Source organism: Gavialis gangeticus, unplaced genomic scaffold, assembly GCF_001723915.1.
Source record: "Gavialis gangeticus isolate Ggan-Ray unplaced genomic scaffold, GavGan_comp1, whole genome shotgun sequence".
Lineage (NCBI taxonomy): Eukaryota > Metazoa > Chordata > Crocodylia > Gavialidae > Gavialis > Gavialis gangeticus.
In genome coordinates this window covers 30903840-30921803 of record NW_017729028.1, presented here as the reverse complement: position 1 = coordinate 30921803, position 17964 = coordinate 30903840, and the positions used below count along the sequence as shown (strand labels likewise).

The window sequence follows — 17964 nt, the reverse complement described above, 5'->3', positions numbered from 1 at the left end:
GATGGGTGAAAAGGGTAAGGAAAGAGAAAGGGAACTTATAGGATTCCTGTTGTGCTTCCTCTATCCCAATGATTTCCTGGCTTGGGTAATTTTTGAGTGTTGTACCCTCCCTGATATGTGTGCACATCTCACACACATGGCCCCAATCCATTCTGCTTCCTTTGCCTTTCTTCATCCTGCAATTCTGAGGAGGCAACAAGGCCATTCACATCTGACTCAGTAGTCCCATCTGTAAAATGGAGGTAATACCCACTGTCAGAGGTCTGGGAGCATTAAATAGACTGTATTTATTCAGCAACCCTGAACTAGTAAAAAAGCCAAATTTTCACATGTTCTGTCTAATTTAGGTCAACTCCATTTGTCCAAACAGGACAGCATTTAAAGAAAAAAGAGGGCCACACCCTTGTTATTTAGGCAATCTGCAGATAACTCTAGGTACATAAATGTTAATTTTTATGGCTGAATTAACAGCTTTGTTATTTAGGCAATCTGCAAATAATTCTAGGTATATAAATGTTAATTTCTGTGGCTGAATTAATAGCTTTGTTTAAAGCAGAATATATGCACTCAGGTTACATGGAAACTGCATGAAACCCAGTGCCACTGCACGGAAATGACTGTCCAAAGAAAAAGCAGCCCAGCTCAGGCCTGTAATAAAAATGTAGGAACAGAGAATGTGATTTTGAAAAGCCCCTAGAAATGGGTATGTGTCCAGACTGATTCTGCTGCCACCACCTGATGCCTGAAAGGGGAGAGAAACTTTCAGTTCCAACTTATGATTAGAGGAAAAGCATGAGCCGCACATTTCTTTTTCTCAAAAAAGGAAAAAGACATGTTTTCATTAGAAAAAAAAAAAACCCTAAGGGAATTTTCAATCTCGCAGTTCTAATGAGGGAGGTTGAAAGGAACAAAGGTGAGTTTGAAGCCGTGAAAAGAATCTTTGGGACAAAAAGTAATAAAGGGAGATGCAAAGCTGCAGAAGAAACAGGCTTTCAAGTCTAACCTCAGGTTCTAACTGAAACGATTATTATAATCTTGGCTCTGTTCCCAAAGGAGGGTACGCCACACCACAACACCACCACGCAGAAAAACTCAGCATATTTCATGAGCAGGAGGCTACCAAAGAGAACATTCCCTGCAGGTCAAGGTTGATCTCACTAGCACAGCAGCACGAGGGAGCTCGCATTGCAGTTGTCTGAACCACACCTAGTCTGCAGTTAAATATAGACCTTTACTTTCTGGAACTACTGCTCCTTTTAACCTTCACAGCATAAATATTCAGAGAGAATTAAAAAAAACAAAAAAAAATGAACGAGGGCGAGACCTTCTGAATGCACTGTCCAAAACCCAAGCCTAACAACCAATAAACTGTCCTGGGAGAAATTCCAAAAAGCAGTAAAGACAGAACTGAATTACAGGAACTGCAAGCAGCATTCTGGAAGTCCAGTATGAACTGATCTGTCCCTTTGATGCACGCACATTGTACACAGATGCATGCGTGTGCAAGGCACTTAAATACCCTCACAGGCCTCATCACTCTGGTTTGACATGAATATAACATCACTGAGCACGTTCGAATTGCCGCTCATTTAAACAGATCACAATCAGGAAGGTTGCTATGTCAGCATTATTGCTTTCCTCGTCCAGGTCAGAGGCCACCTCCTGAGAGGCGCTGCATTTCTGAGATGTCCACTGGGCGTGTTTGTAGCTCAGCATCTCTCAAGATTTAGCATCAAGTTAAGAAGTGGAGCTAAAAACACACACACACACACACGGCTAGCAGGGAAGGGGCAGCTATAGATCTGATAAAAATCAGCTTGTAGGTCAATGACCAGTAGATGCTACACTAAATTGAATTATACTGTTCACCTGTAACCAAAGGCATGTCCACTTTGGACACTGCATCCACTCTACTTGTGCAAAACCAAGCTTTATCTATTAGGAAAATGGGTAAGCGGACACCCTAAGTTATTAAGAAAGGCTGTGCTTCTCTGTGCTGAACGATTCCTACCCAAAGCCTTGCACACTGGTCCACACCACTTAACTCTGGCAGCAAAGGGCAACTGGGAGATCAATGCTCATACGAACCTCCTATGTAAAAGGCTTCCAGAAAGAGGTCTGCACTGCCCATTTAAAAGCACCTACAAAGTCCTCAACGGGGCACCCCGACAGCTGTGTAATATTTTCCACGGGGACACATCAGAGCGCTCTGAGGCATAAGAACTCAAGACAATGGGGCGTCTCTCTAAATGGGTAAGAAAAGTCCTGATCTCTCAAGCTGAATAACCAGCCTCCACTGGCAGACAAAATTTGATCCTTCAGAAGCAAAGACAAACCGCCAGTTTCATGCAACATAGGCCACTGGGCTCTATATACAAGAGGAAAAATATTCCCTTCCAGCCCCTGCAGTTAACCTTATCCTGGCTTGTGTATGGAACACAGGACTGGTAGACCTGTGGGACTGGGAATCTGTTAAGTGTCTGCTCTATGCATCATTGCTGTGCTCTTAAGCAGGTGCCTCCCATCCTCTTGGCAAAGTCTTTATACATGGCAGGGATTGGTACATTTGTCCTTCACAAAGCCCACTACTGTGTTACCATCACTCCTGAAGTCAGAATCAGGGCACTGATATGGGGAGACTCCATATAACCACACAGCAGGAATAACTCCCTCCCCTTGGGAGCTTGCTATTGGAGAGAAGACACAACAAATAAGGGGGGTTAAAATGAACAAGGAAAGCAGAGGAAGAAATAAACAGTGAAAGCAAGATCATGTGTTTACCCAGATTTCCTAATGTGCAAGTTGGCAGTTCCTGATGGTATAAAATATTGAATTTCATTTGGTTTTTTAACTCATGAAATCAATTTTGGCTCACTGATATGCTCCAAACCATCACAGGTTGGCTGACTTCTGGAGATGTCAGCTATGGTTTTTACACATTTTTAGAGCCCCTTCCAGTTGAAGTATCTATTTTCTTTTATATATTAGAGTCAAACAAGTCACAAGTTACTTAGTGTAGGCTGCCTTTCCGTTTCTTTCCCAGACCTGAGGAAAGGCTGGTCTAACAATTTTCCCAACTCTATTTAGTTGATCTAATAAAAGATATTCCCCACAAAAACCCTTACTTCTCACATATTTCCCAGAGCATTGCAGCTACAACACTCCCATCCTACTAGGTAGATGCCAGAGCAGAGGTGGTTTTTGAGACAGAAAAGGGCAACGTTTGCTTGCACGGCATTGTGCTTTTGAAAGCAGGGTCACTCTCTACAGCAATGTGTACAAAAATGATATGAAGTCATTCAACAGCAATGAAGACAGCTAGGAGGAGCTCACAGAATCCTGTCCGATCTGGAGGGAACAGCTGTCAACATGAAGCGGCTTTGATCCAAAGGATGGAAGAAAAGCGAGAAAGAAGAAAGCAGTGTGCTATAAACTTGGACTCCAACTCGGACAACACACGGAGCTATGACACTTGTAATGAGGCGTCACCCTCGCATTGGGCTTGTCAGCTGCAAATGGATTCGAATCATCAGGCACCGGACTAGCACTCTTACAGGTACACCATGATCCAGAGGATCAACCGTTGCGTACTATTCAATCCTCAGCCCAGATCGGTTCAGGTGCTCAATAACACAACCAGTAAAACAGAAATGGCACTGGATGCTGTACAGAAACTGGGAGACCTGTTTCCTTGCCCTAATTCAGAGACTGTGCAGTGTGCGCGCACTGGGTCCAAGAGGCAGGTGATGGTCCAGATTTGAGTCTTTTCACTCTGCTTTCTCAATGCCAAATGGCAGAAGGGACAGTCAGATGTAAAACTCCTTCTATTTTCTTTTTACTGCTGAATACTGCTGACTTATTTGTCAGCCCTGCTGGGCATGCCTGGAAGGATTAAATAGTAATCTCCTAGTGAGGAATGTGAAACAATTTGGGATTGGGCTGCATCTCAGGAGAGGCTGAGGGAACTGGGCTGATTTAGTCTGGAGAAGAGAAGACCAAAACAGGATTTGATAGCAGTCTTCAAGTCCCTACAGGGGGGCTGCAAAGAGGATGGAGCTGGACTGTTCTCAGTGGGGGCAGATGACCGAACAAGGAGCAATGGGCTCAAGCTGAAGCAAGGGAAATTGAGGTTAGAAATTAGGAAAACTTTCTTATGAGAAGGGTAGTAAAGCACTGGAACAGGCTCCCCAGAGAGGTGGTGGAGTCTTCATCCTTGGAGGTTTCTTAAGACCTGGCAAAGCCTTGGCTGGGACGACGTAGTTGGGGCTGGTGCTGCTTTTACAGGGTTGGACTAGATGTGACCTCTTGAGGTCCCTTCAAACCCTCATTTTCTATGAGTCGATGATCTATGCAGCAGGAGTGGCTGTTGGGACTAATTAAGGAAGACTACAATGGTTGGAAAGAATGAGGGAGGCGAGGCTGAGCACAGCAATAGGCTGTACCAGTAAGGGACCTAATACAGAAATATGATAAACAAGTTAGATGAATGGTGCATTGAGGTTTAGGGGAGAGAAAGGAATTCAGGACCCAGACACCATCTAACTGTGAGCACAGGTTTGGTGCATAATTATTGTTCTGATTAGCTAGTTAATGTGCAATCAGGGAATGCACCTGAGCAACTAAACATGTATTAGCTAGTGTATGGACCAACGATGTGGCCATGGATGCATAAAAGATGCACAATCTTGGAGGTTTGGGATTCACACACATTTGCATCTATCCCCTTGCTGGCTGACCACATCACCCAGCTGACAGTGAATAAAAGCTGATCTGGTTATACTCACTGTGTCTCAAACTCTGTCGCAGCAGGAGCTGACAGCCCCTTGGGAGCAACAACATTGTACTTAAGAAAGAAAGGGAAGTAAGGAGAGGCAACAGGAGAAGCCATGGATGAAGAAACCACCTGCTAGTCCTGCCCCATGCTTTGTGCTGTCTATATGAGCTCTGCTGCTACTCTGTAGAGACCATGGGCCTCTGCACAGATGTAGGGCTCTTCACTCTCAGATCTCCATCCAGCATGGTGCTTACATTATAAAAGCCCTTCAGGGCAGGGCTGGGCTATTTGTTTGAATAATTTAAATGAGAATCATTTATGAGGAACAGATTTAACAAACAACCCCTGAGTATCAGTGCTGCAGCAAGCTAGAATTTACAAACACATGCTAGGTTCAAGCCCCCTAAGTGCAGCTCATTCACATGAGCCAATTCACTGCTTCACCAAAGACTATACCTTCGGGGGGGAAAAGAAATGCCCCCCAAACCTTTTGTTGTAGTAAGGGAGGCAGGCTGGAGAAGGTAATGGTGTTGGTGTAACTACCTGGACGGAAAGGAAGGATACCATTCGACGATGAGTGTGCTGCACTTCCAGAGCCAGGTTATTGCCAGATACATCAGACACATCAGCTGCCCTTATGAAAAGAGGCTGACCTGCTCCTTGTGTATCCTGCACCAGCACCCAGAATGGGAGAGCATGAAAGGCATCTGCAGCTTTGCATTCCCTTCCACAGACAATATCATCTCATAAATAAATTACTAGGCCCCCACCTCAAATTTTAATATGAATGGAATTCCCCCCAAATGCTAGAAAGTTTCTAACAGGAGGATGTTACAAGACCTGCCCCAAATGCTTTGATACCAGAAACTTCTACAAGATCCTCTATGGTGCAGCTGTCATCCTCTTCTTATGCTGGTCTGGGCCTGATGCTGCCAAACATCCCCATCTCCCTCCTCTTCTGAGCTCAGGGTGCTCCCAGCCAAATCCCTTAGCAGTGACCAGCCTGATGCTCCACATGCTCCTAAGCTGGAACAGGAAAAAGCCCCTCCCAGCAATTTAGTCTTTACAAGGACTAAGCACTCACCCTCCATGGTCTCACTGAGCTTTCTGGACCTTTCCCATAAATTCATATTAGCCACGAGAGAGATGTGAAAGAGAAAACATGCAGAAAGCAGACAGCCCCTGCATGGAAGCGTTTAATCTCTGCAGAGCTGAAGAGCTGGGAGTACTAATGATCCCTGCCACGCTGGGTATGTATTTTAATGGAAGCACTTTGCCCTGTATCATGCCCAGCTCATGTTCACAGCTGCAAAAGGCCTTTCTGGGAAGGGAATCTGTTAGGCAAAGCTCTCCCCTTCTATAGCAACCTGCCCACCTACAGTGCCGTGGAAATCCCAAGATAAAACCATAGTTTTATGCGTTGGAGGGAAAAATAACAAAATGGAAATATGCATGGTGCAGCACAAAGCAAAGCCTGTTCAGACCCCAAAAGAGAGAGAGTCTGGCGTGCACTGGAAATAAGCTCCCCACCAAGCTAAGGGAAGTCCTGGGAGATTCAGAAGAAGGGACCAAGGAAAAAGTCTTTCAGGGGCTATAAAGAATGTTCTTCATGGTTAAGAAGAACATGGCACTCAAGTGTTTGTTTGTTTTCTTTACATCTGATGAAATATGTCCTCATATTTGACTATTTAAAAACACCTGACCAGAAAGCTAATTGGTTTGCACAAGGATGAAACACATGCATGAGAGCTGCTGTCTTCAGAACAGGGACAAACTGTACTTTGATCTACTTCCCCTCCGAAACACGTGCCGCTGCAGCCCCAAGGAGACACATACCTTTCCATAACAGCCAGGCACTCCTTCCTCCATGTGAACCGACTGCCCCGCCGTAGTCTGAAGGTCCCAGAGGTAGCTGTGACTGGGGGAGGTGTCTGTCTCCATTCTGGCTCTTCTACTGGGATAGGAGCAGGTCTCATGCTTAATGTAGCCCCTACAAACGATAAATAAATACTGCAATTCCTAATGGACTGGAAATCCTGCTCCTTTTGTTAGTCCTGCTAATAAAAGACAACAGGTAAACCCATTCAAGCTCAAGATGAAAGCAAGCAAACAAACAGACAGGAAAGACACATGAGCCAAGACTGTGCTCCCACTTACACTGGGAAGAATGAGGAGCAACCTGTTTGACATCCTGGCATTAAACTGAGCTAAACTGGAGAAGAATGAAGCTTGGAGCCTTCATTGACAGCCATTCTGAAAGAGCCAACTTGTCCCCATCAAGACAACCAGTTTGCTACAGAGCACGACTAAGCTATGCCCAAGCTTGGACTAATTCAAGCTGTGCTTCTAGCTCTTTTTAAAATATGTCTGTGGCTTGATGCCCAAGTACCCCTCCAAATGAACACCATGTGGAGAACCCAGTCTCGTGAACTACACAGAATTTGACCCACTAATACAAGGAGTCTGTGAAGGACAGCACGGCAGCATCCCTGTTCGTTCACCAGAGCACCCCAAGGGAAAACAAGGTCCAACAGTCACAAACTCCTGGAAGACCATTTTAGGCTGGATATAGGGAAAAATTTCTTTACTGTCCAAGGGCCTGGAATAGACTCCCCGCAGAAGTGGTGCATGCACCTACCCTGGACGCTTTCAAGAAACACTTGGATGCCGATCTTGCTGGGATCCTCTGACCCCAGCTGACTTCCTGCCCTTTGGGCAGGGGGCTGGACTGGATGATCTTGCGAGGTCCCTTCCACCCCTAATGTCTATGAAATCTATACGGACTGAACAGCAACATCCCTGTTCGTTCCCCTTCCATTAGCTCTTAACAGAACCACTTAACTGGTGCCTGGTGGGTTCCTTTCCAGAAGCTCAAGCCAACCTGCTGTGTAAGATATGGATCTGCTGCCAGAGCATCCTCCAAGAGGGGCCCCTCTGCTCTGCAACTCACTTGTTTGGTCCAAAATAGCCAACATTGTGGGGAGGAGCATACTGAGGGCTATCAGGGGTGATTAAGTAGGATACGGTTTGAATTTGCTTTCCTGAGGCTTTCTAGTGCTGGGGTGAAGGAAAATCTGTCTTTTTTTATTTGTAACATACAGAACAAGCGCTAGAGCCTAGGACAGGCAGCACATCGAGCCAGTCTTATCCCATGCCTCTCACCATGAACCAGCAGGTGCTGTTGCTGATATGAATGCAGCGCTGCGAAGAAAACCAGATGAGGCAAACTACACGTGCTTAGACTGGCTAGATCCTGGTCATAAAAATACAGATGAAATAATAGTGATAAAATAGCATTGCTATTTTCATCTATAAGTGACAGGAGGTGAAACCCTTATGTTATCAAAAACTCATGACTGTTTGGCCTTTAGTGAGACAAGACTACAGCCCATCTATATTTGGACCTCTTTTGCCAGCTTAGACACAGACTTAAGGTGCAGCTACAATTCTCTTAATGATTATTTTTTAAATGCAAAATTGAAATCCAGTTCCAATTCCCTTAACTATAACCATTCAGGTCAGAAAAGAAGCAAAAGACAGATCTACAGCCTGACCTTTGCCTGTCACATCACAAAAGCACAAGAATAAACATTTATTTCAATGCCCAGCTACCCTGAACGGTGTCTCACAGGTTCTCACCTACACCAGCTGGGGAGACTCAAGAGGGAGGTGGCATGTGGAGTTCCCCAAGTTTCCCTCCTGTCTCCACCCTATACTTATAGCTGATGACTTCTAATTGTCTAATAAACATCCTCAGAGTGATTTATTCATATTTCTTTGTCTCGCTGAAGTTTTAGGAACTGGACTGAACCAGTTTTCTTATGAATTGGGAAGGTGTCAATTAAAAGGGATTTATGTCCCTGTGAAAATTACAGTGCTGGAAAGGAGGATTTCTTATCTCCTTCCTTTACCACCTGGGAATCCTGTCTTCCTTTCACCTTGGTTTATGGTCTTCACCAACAAGGCTGCTTTGTTTCTACAACTTATCTATGAAATATGTCTATTATACACACAATGCATTTGGTTACATCAGTCGCTACTTCTAACATTCTTAAAATAAAATCATGATATAGAGCATTTGGATTATCTATTTTCAGGCCTTCTCTTCCAATGTTTTTTTTCAGGCCTTTTGCTGATCAATCTGATCTGTTTTAGCTGGAGGTGTTAATTGCTTTCTTTCCTTTGCTGACCAAACTAGTTGTCACATCTGCAAAGACTCACTCTGCGGTCACTTTAAAAAGGCTTTTGGGGCTTTTTGGGCCTTCTGCTTTAGCTTCTGTTGCTTGGCTTTGGTGGTCAAGGTTGAAAATGGTCAAGCTTGCAACAAGTGATTGCACATTTCCGCCTTAACGTATTTCATTAACAAGAACATGCTTTCATTTTAACAGGACTCTAACTAGCTATGCATAATTGAGTTTTTCTCATCACAAGAAAAAACACTGGGTTACTGCAGCTGTTCCCTTTAACTACTATTGGTGCTTTCCAAAAAGCAATTATCAGCACCTGGCCCAGCCTGTTACTGATGGCCTTGACCAACAGATTTTATTCTACTTTCCCAGGCTATTACTTATTGTATATGCTGAGCACTTCGATCTATACAAGCTTACATGCATCTGATCCATAAATTAGGCCGATGCTAGGCTTGCAATCTACACTTGTCATAGCGGTGTTTCAGTTCCTGACCACATCTGAAGTCTATGCTTAGGCTCATAGGAAAGTAGGGCTGGAAGGGATCTACTGAAGCCATCCAGTCCAGCCCCCTGCTCAGGGCAGGTTATCCCTCATTAAACCATCCCAGCCAAGTGCCCATCCAACCCCTTCTTGAAAATTTCTAGGGATGGAGACTCCACGACTTCTCTAGGCAGCTTCTTCCAAGGCTTAACCACACTTAGAAAGGTCTTCCTAATTTCCAGCTTAAATTTCCTCCGCTGTGATTTGAGCCTAAACGTCTCCATTCTCATTATAATTGCTTGTCAGGTATTTGAAGACTGTTATCAAATTCCCCCTCAGTCTTCTCCAGACTAAACAGTCCTCATTCTTTCAGTCTTTCCTCATAAGTCATGTTTCCCAGCCTCTAATCATTTGTGTTGTTCTCTGCTGGACTCTTTCCAATCCTAAAGATTGAGGCACTCATCGTTCCAGCCCATGACTGTGTCAGCCTCCAGAAGCATGCCACGAGGCTTAGCAAAAGAGGCTGAACATTAGGGGAAAGACGGGACAATCCCAGCATTCAAACTGTGTCTTGAATCTTTCTGTTCATATTCCTAGCTCTGCACATGTAACACCTTTGGTGGAAAAGCCCTCACACCCTAATACCTCATCGTTATCTTCAGCAGCGAGTCTTACCTTCCAGCTTACTCTACACTGTAGCTTTACTGCCATACAAAATATCTGCCTCGTTACAGGTCAGGCCATCAATTTTTCATGTGGTCATCTCAAGGCAGCTTCCTTTTGGATGTGTGTGTAAAAAGGTTTTGGGCAGCATCATGTTTCTGACCAGCATCATATAGACTGGCCTTCCAGGCACGCATGAAAATGCGTAGCAGGAGCAGAGAAATACAATGTACTAAGTCTCTCATGCAGCCCGGACCTGTGTAAAGAGAGACTCTCCCTGCCTGGCCATGAGAAGGCAGCTTGTTAGCACTGGTGTCTCAGAAAACACTTGCAAATCCAGGTGAAAAGAATGAGAAAGAATCACAGGGATGCTTAGCACTGAGCTTACGGATATGGAGTAATTATACTGGTTTGTTCAAAATGTTTCTTAGGTAAAGGAGAAAAAAAAATCTATACTTGGGAGTATAAATCTGTTCCTACACAGTCAGGTGTTAATACATTTCTATATAACTGCTTTCTTGGTGGCAGCCGCCTGGCTGGTCTGATTTACCTACCTCTCCTTTGCACGGGGTAGTGTCAATATGAACAGCATCACACCATCAGCAGATGCAAAACTGCGGCTGACTACAAGACACTGCCCTCCTGCAGGCACCTCAAAAATTCAGGTCTCAGTCCATGATAGCTGCAAAGCTGATCGGGTTAAGTACTGCTGATCGGTTTAAGTACATGGCCACTGATTGGGGAATCTTGGTTTCTTTTTCTTTCCTTGGACAAAGCAAGTTCTTTGGTCTCTTGTTCTTTTCTTCTGCTGTTCCAAGGCATCGCCCTGACCTTCTGCTTAGCCAGCTCTGTTTCTTCACAATTTGAGAGGCAATTTTATGCCCTCTCACCTGTATCACAGGGGAGATTCTCCTTTTATACCAAGTACCCTGCAGATCTGGTTTACAACTACAGCAGTGGACATATGCAAAAGACAGAGAAAGAGCTGGACCTGGACTGAAAGACATGCAGGTTTTCAGGCTGAGCATAACCACAAAGTTAAGCAGCAATTAAGTAAAAGCCCTAAGACTTATCCCTTAGCACGTGCTTCAAAATGCAGGACAGCTTGAGCATGAAAGGGAATAAATGATCTGGGAGGCCAAAAGTGTGGAGGGCCCCTTTTCAGACTGAAAGTGGAACCAGCATCTCCTGCTGCCATGGCTTCAGAGAACCATAGGGTTGGAAGGGACCTTAAGGATCATCTAGTCTGGTGGGGGCAAACCTTTCTGGCAGGTGTGCCTGAAAGGTAACCTCCACACCCTCCCCTAGTGCCACTCCAATCCCCTTCCTCCACTTTCCTGCTCTGCTTTCTTCACCCTGCCCAAGTTGCTGCTCTGCTGTCTGCTCCCTGCCCTATCTGCCACTGTGTTGCTTATCCCCTCCTCACTCCGCTGCGCGCCTATGCTACTCGTGGCACCTGTGTTGTGGACTGGCCACCCTAGATCTAGTCCAACCCTGTGTTATTACGGAAGTCTGTCCTTGCTCATAAAATGCAATTTCACTTCTGGATGAGACTCAGCTTGCCTTGCAATGACCACTCGTGAGATTAGGGACATGTTCTCACTGTAGCCTTTTCAATACCCAGATCCTGTAATGAAAATCATCAGCAAGGTAACCTCTGTCTTCCTGCAGGTCTGTCCTTAGCGCTCCAACTCCTTTGGCAAGGATCAACCCTTCCAGAGTATATGAAGAGTGCTCAGAACATCACAGGTGCTACTATCAAGAGACAGCACCAGTGTCATTTCTAACTGGATGCAAACTCGCAGATGTAGACTGAACGCGTCGATTCATACCACCGGTCACTGATCTGTGACCACAAAGCAACAACTTCTGGCCGCTGGCCTGAGGTGGATCTGAAACGTTAGTGATGACAGCGAAAAGCAACTTGCTAGATGAAGAATCTTTGGTGAAGCAACTTGGTTTCTTTGAACCAGGGGCGGGCAGTTATTTTGGGCAGAGGGCCGCTTACTGAGTTTGGCAAACCTTCGAGGGCCACATGACAGGAAGCCGAGGGCAGATAAATATTAATTTTCTAAATTTTTTAGGGACCCCGCAGGCTGGACAGAATGGCCTGTGGGCTGCATCTGGCACCCAGGCTGCCTTTTGTCCACCCCTGCTTTGAACCAATGGGCATAGCTAATGCATTATACATGAGCAAACTATCTAACACCATTCTCCTGGGACATCCAGCCCTTTCCTCTCTCACAAGATTTTCTTACACAGCTGATGAGAGCTCCTACAGCAATAAAAATGGGAGAAGCTAAAACATGACAGCAACTACCTCTCCCTGGCTTGCAACACATCCCTTTTGCTTGGGAAAGCAAAGCAAATCGCCTTGTCCAAGGTGACCATTACTGCCTTCCTATTAATTGATTGGAAAAAGAAAAAGATACAAATCTTTAGTACAGGCAATCAGTACCCCACACTATAATCATAACATGTCCTTTCTACTGGCTGCCTTGGTCTGCAATGTCCCAGAAAGAAAGAAGGTGCCAAGGTTACTTGGTCACAGACATCTTGCATTGCCCTGCAACCTGCTGCCAACCAAACTCATCAAGTTTAATTAATAATATTTTGTATTAATAAATAGGGCCATTAAAAGATGTCAGACCCATGCAAGTCCCTACTAATGCAGTACTGCTGAAATTGGATTCCAGAACTTATAAAATGCCAAACAGGTGCTCAGAAAACACAGATGAGGCCCTTGCCCAAAAATGCCCAATCTAAATAAAAAATTATCACTGCTAATATGATTAAATGGAAGAACTTTCAATGTCAGCTGATCTTCATATTTTTCATTGATTATTTCTTTCAACAAAGTATATCCTTCAGACCCATTTGCAAATGTTTCCAGAAAGAAAAATGCAAGCGCTAGAATATTAGAAGCCTACGGCATTACCATCAATTGCAGGGCATCATCCACTAAGAATATGTCATTCTTAAGTTAGGAGCAAGGTTATTACACAGAGAAGAAACAATACAGCCTTCCCCCCGCAATAAACAAGATAGGCTTTTCTTGCACTACGATCTAGCTTGCAGTTTGAAGTTGCATGAAAAACCTTTACAACTCAAGCCACAATAAAAAAAGATGTAGAGCTGAGTCCTGGGGGAAAAAGATGAACACCCAAGCCCAGACAGAGCTGTGAACCAACAAAAGCTATGGAGGACTGGATCTCTCTCTCCATGCCTAGCAGTAGCAACTCCTCAAAACAGTCTGTTCAAAGGCCCCAAAAGAGATTAGTAGATGCAGGATGGCATGAGGCTGCTTTACCATGTGGCACTGTCATATATTTGAAAGAAGAGTAATCAAGGGTCTCTCTGGTCATTGGATTTAATTAGAGTCTGTCTCTTATATTAGTATTAATGTTACAGTACACCCAGAGGTCTTACTCTGCTGGGTTTTGTACACAGACATTGCCCTGAGGAGCTTACAGTGCAGGTGGATGACTCCATGGGTGGATCTGGGATTTTGAAAATGGGGGTGAAGATGGTATGGCACATTGTATACAACACAACGCATATTTTTCTGCATTTAAACAGAAACTAGAAGGTTTACTACTAGGCGTGGGGCTACCTCTATGTCATTCAGTTTAAGATCAAAGCAAAAATAAACATAACTATTTAAATGTCCACTAATTTACTGAATTACATATAACGCTTTAAAAAAGCACAATAAAGTAGGCAAAAAAGTCAAAATGGTCAAAAGATATTATGTCATGAGTCCTGTAATTGTTATAGTTATATTTACATCTCTTATTCAGATTCACAAAGCAAAATCTAGCCTTCTTTAGTGTCTTGACACTGCCCCTCTAATACTTCACTGTCAGTTAATATTACCACACCTGAGTTAAGCCTTTCAGCTGGAGCTAAAAACTCTCTACAAGGCTGTGAAACAGAGGACAGATATTACCAGGAATGGCTAAAAGACAGCAAAGCTGCAAAATAAAGAATAGTTTGAATAGGAGAACATCAAAACCAGTGTTACTGTGCAGTAACTCCGCAGTACCTAGAGTTACTGCACAGTAGCGCTGGTGCACGGTTATTTTGTAACACTTATTGTGCATTAGCCTAATAACACTGTGCAGTAGGCTATGAGTATGGGTTTTAACCACCACGCTACTACGCAGTGTTATTAGGCTAATGTGCAGTAAGCGTCTCACGTAGATGTGCCCAGGAAGTACAAAAACAGGAAAAAATCAAAGCCGCCTGTATAATGCTAGAAAAGAGAAAAGTCACATGCTGGTCATTTTATAATGACACTTTCATTCCGGATGTCTTTTACTGCTTGCCTGTTCAGCGACAAAGACAAGGAAACTCAGACAGAGTTAGAGCCTCTAAAACAACTTTAAAGAGGTGTAACATTAATTAATTATGAATTTCTGTGACAGTTCTTCAAGATTCCTCACTTCTAGCATTTTATGACATTTTGTCAAGACAACATAAGCCACGCCAAACTATTCACAAGGCACTACCAGCCCAAGAGTTTTAAGATCCAAAATACAGGTGTGTAGGTTGTAGCTGTGTTGATCTAAGGACCTAGGCACATAAAGTTCTTTGGGTAAATCTGATATCTTTTATTAGACCAACTCAAATAGTTGGAAAAATTCTTCCTAGCAAGCTTTCGGGTTTAAATACCCTTCAGCCTGACAAAGAGTATTTCTACCCAAAAGTTTGCTAAGAAGAATTGTTCCAACTATATGAGTTGGTCTAATAAAAGATATCAGACTTACCCAAAGAACCTTGTTTGCCCAGGATCCACCATAGCTCTTTTACATTAATTTAAACTGTAGGCTCCTTGCAACAGAGACTATTTCTTCTCCAGCATCATCATACATGCAGTGTGGGCTCAAATGCACACTCATTATCCATTCGCTGGCCAGTCTGGACTGCAATATAATGGTCTGTATGGCAACAATTACAAGCAATGAATTAGCCTATAAAATGTCCCTCATACAGAACAGCTAGAGGAAAACCAAAAGGTCTTCCTCCAAGTCGTTTTAAATAAACTGAGTGCTCTCTGGGTCCTAAAGGGAATTTAAATGCATCAGGACAGTCTCTCGGCACAGCTAAGCGTCACTTTGCCTTTCCAGGGTTTGAAAAGGCTGTATATGATCCCTTATAAGTGGGGGGGAAACCCAGCTGGTTGTAGCTCATGAAACTCTCTCCCATGTGCATATAAAAAATGAATAAGCCCTCTGTCAGTGAGACGCTGAAGTAGAACTTCCGAGTTTCATGTCAATTCATTTCAGTTCACGTTATCGTGTTCTCATCGCTCTCCCTCTCAGAGATTGGTTTTGAAGAGTAGGACATGCACAGAATCACAGTTCTGCACCAGAAGGACATCTCTTGGCCTGGCACTGAATGCTGTTCACAAATGACTCTAGGTGATGCTGTACAGAAGGATCAACAAGGTTATAGGAAATAAATCTGAGCAATGGTTTTTGATCCTCAGGAGAGGTTGGGTCCCATTTTTTTGCTCCTTCCAAAAGCTTCAGCCAATTGCTCCCACTGGTTTTGTCTTCTCCTTGAAGAGGAATTTCTGGGAATTATCCCATGGGGTGGAACCTGAGGATCACAAAGAAGCTGCCAGCTTGTTGCCAATAACTTTGTAGATGCTTAGATGCTGTCATTGCACCATTGATTCTTGCAAAATTAGAGTTTCTTACAGATCCTGGCAACCTGTCAGTGCCTGCCTCCCACTAACACTCCTATTCTTCTGGCCAGTGCTTCCAGATGCTTGAGGGAAAGGACAAAACTCACAACTCTTGTGTCTGAACCTAGCTGACCTTAAACTAAAGTATTCCCGGACCAATTGACATATGGAGTCTTATTATGTACTGTTTACATACAGAGCAGAGGTCTTAAGAATCTGTTTTTAATTGAGTTTTTTACTTAACAGAACTCAGCCTGGTGGAGCGAAGTTCACAAGAAAGAGTGTATAGATAGCAGCTTAAACAAAGAAACCATGAGGCTGAATATCGGGAAGATGATCATAATACCAACAGAGATTTTCTCTCAAAGGTCGTGCTGAAGACCTGTGTCAAGCAAGGAACTCTGGGAGAAAACCCTGAAAGGGGAATAGATAATTTCACAGATAATTTTTCCATCTGTTATTTGTAAGATTTTGTACAGACAGTCAGAGACAGCAGGGGGCTTTATTCTCCTTTTATAGCAATGCTGAATTTTGAAGGGGAAAAGCATCTTTTGTGAAATGACTCTAAATAGCTGACTCTGCTTCTGACAGGTTTGGGGCCCAATCCCAAAACCTCAGAGATCAGTTGAAAGACCCACCTAAACTTCACAAGGTTTTGGATCAGGGCCTTAAAAATCGATGGCAGTCTTCCCATTGACTTCAGTGAGTTCTGCGCCGGGCACTTAAAATTCGCACGGTAAATTTGGGTTGTGCAGCTACACTCAATGCATTTTTAAAGTCCTCCTCCCCTCATCCATCAGGGGAAAGATCATTTCTACTTAGAGGCAGGGCACAAATTTAAAATCAGCTGATCAGATGTCCTGAAGAGGCTACCTATGCCCCCATTCACAGCATGGCAGAAACTGGCCAAGACTGGTGAGATGGCAAGGCCATCCAAGGTGGACACGTCTTGGATCACTCGCTACAACCAAGCATTTAAGCTTACGTGCAGTTCTCTTCACAGGAACCTTTGCCCTATGCCCTCTGCAGTTATTCAGCCTGGGGATGCCAACTTTTGGCAGACAGGTCAACACACCAACATGAAGCAAACAATCAGTGACGGTCACAACCATGACACAGCGCTCATTTCAGAAGTGACAGCAGGAGTATCTTAGCTCTTAGCCTATTTTTGTTTACCGGGGTTTGTCTTCTCAAGCTGGTACCATCTGTAAAATGCCCTTTTCTTTTGTTCACTCAGGTCTGATCCCTGCTGCAACAGCCAATGGGAGATCCGGCTCTGGCTGATACCTGCAGGAAACAAAGAGAAAGAGAGAGGGAATTGTTTTTCGATTTACATTTTAAAAAAAATCCAGAGTGGGTGAAAGGTGCTGTCTGACGAGGCTCAGAAGTGGAAAGCCAGCACTATGTATATGTACTTTTTTACTTTCTACAGCTATGGCTGACTTGCCAGTGGGGTAGATATCAAATTGGGCATAAGGAGCCCTGGCTTCTTCTCTCAGCTCTACCACTGACTCACACTGGCCACCAAGCTACTAAACAAACTGCAACTACTCTATGAACACATCAAAAACACTCTGCCTCAGTATGCCCATCTGTAAAATGGGACTAATGATACCTACCATTGTAAGGCATTTCGCGATTTACAGGTGAAGAATTTTATTTAGATGATTTTTATTGCTAAATGTTTACTCTGTCTCCCAAAAATCAAGAAAAACAGCAGCTAGTAGGATAGCAGCTTCTGCAATACAGACAGCTGTCCAATATGGAAGGGAGTAATTCTCCTACCAGTTCACATCACACAGGCTAGAAAGGAAACAAAACCAAAAATGCAACTGTTTGTGAGTAAACAGTCCTGAAACTGGATTAAAAATGTGACCTGGAGGTGAAAAGATTCAGCTCTTGAAGAGAATTTTATACCTGGCTTATAAGAAAGTTACCAAGAGGACATTTTCCAGAAGTGGAATGTATGCTTTTAGGGAGTGAAGCAGAATCTAGGATCAACATTGGCTTTCCATCTATCACATGGAAGGGAAAAATAAATGAGATGGATGGGAACCAAAACTCATCAACTTCAGAGGTAAAAAAACAGGCCTGAACCTCACTGTGAGAAACACATACTTACCTAGGATTATCCAAAGCTATTCCAAGATGCATAGGTATGTCT

The 17964-nt window shown here is 43.8% G+C and overlaps 1 protein-coding gene across 12 annotated transcripts in view; it reads right to left on the bottom strand.

The window, feature by feature from the left end:
• The window catches only part of HMBOX1 (homeobox containing 1), a 176933-nt gene that overhangs the window by 32249 nt on the left and 126720 nt on the right, over positions 1–17964 (bottom strand). For all 12 annotated transcript variants that reach the window (XM_019520890.1, XM_019520887.1, XM_019520893.1 and 9 more), the window contains 2 exons: positions 16977–17087; positions 6611–6764 (listed from right to left, as the gene is read on the bottom strand). In XM_019520890.1, the coding sequence (XP_019376435.1) occupies positions 6611–6764; positions 16977–17087 (265 nt within the window). The remainder of the gene's footprint in view (positions 1–6610; positions 6765–16976; positions 17088–17964) is intronic.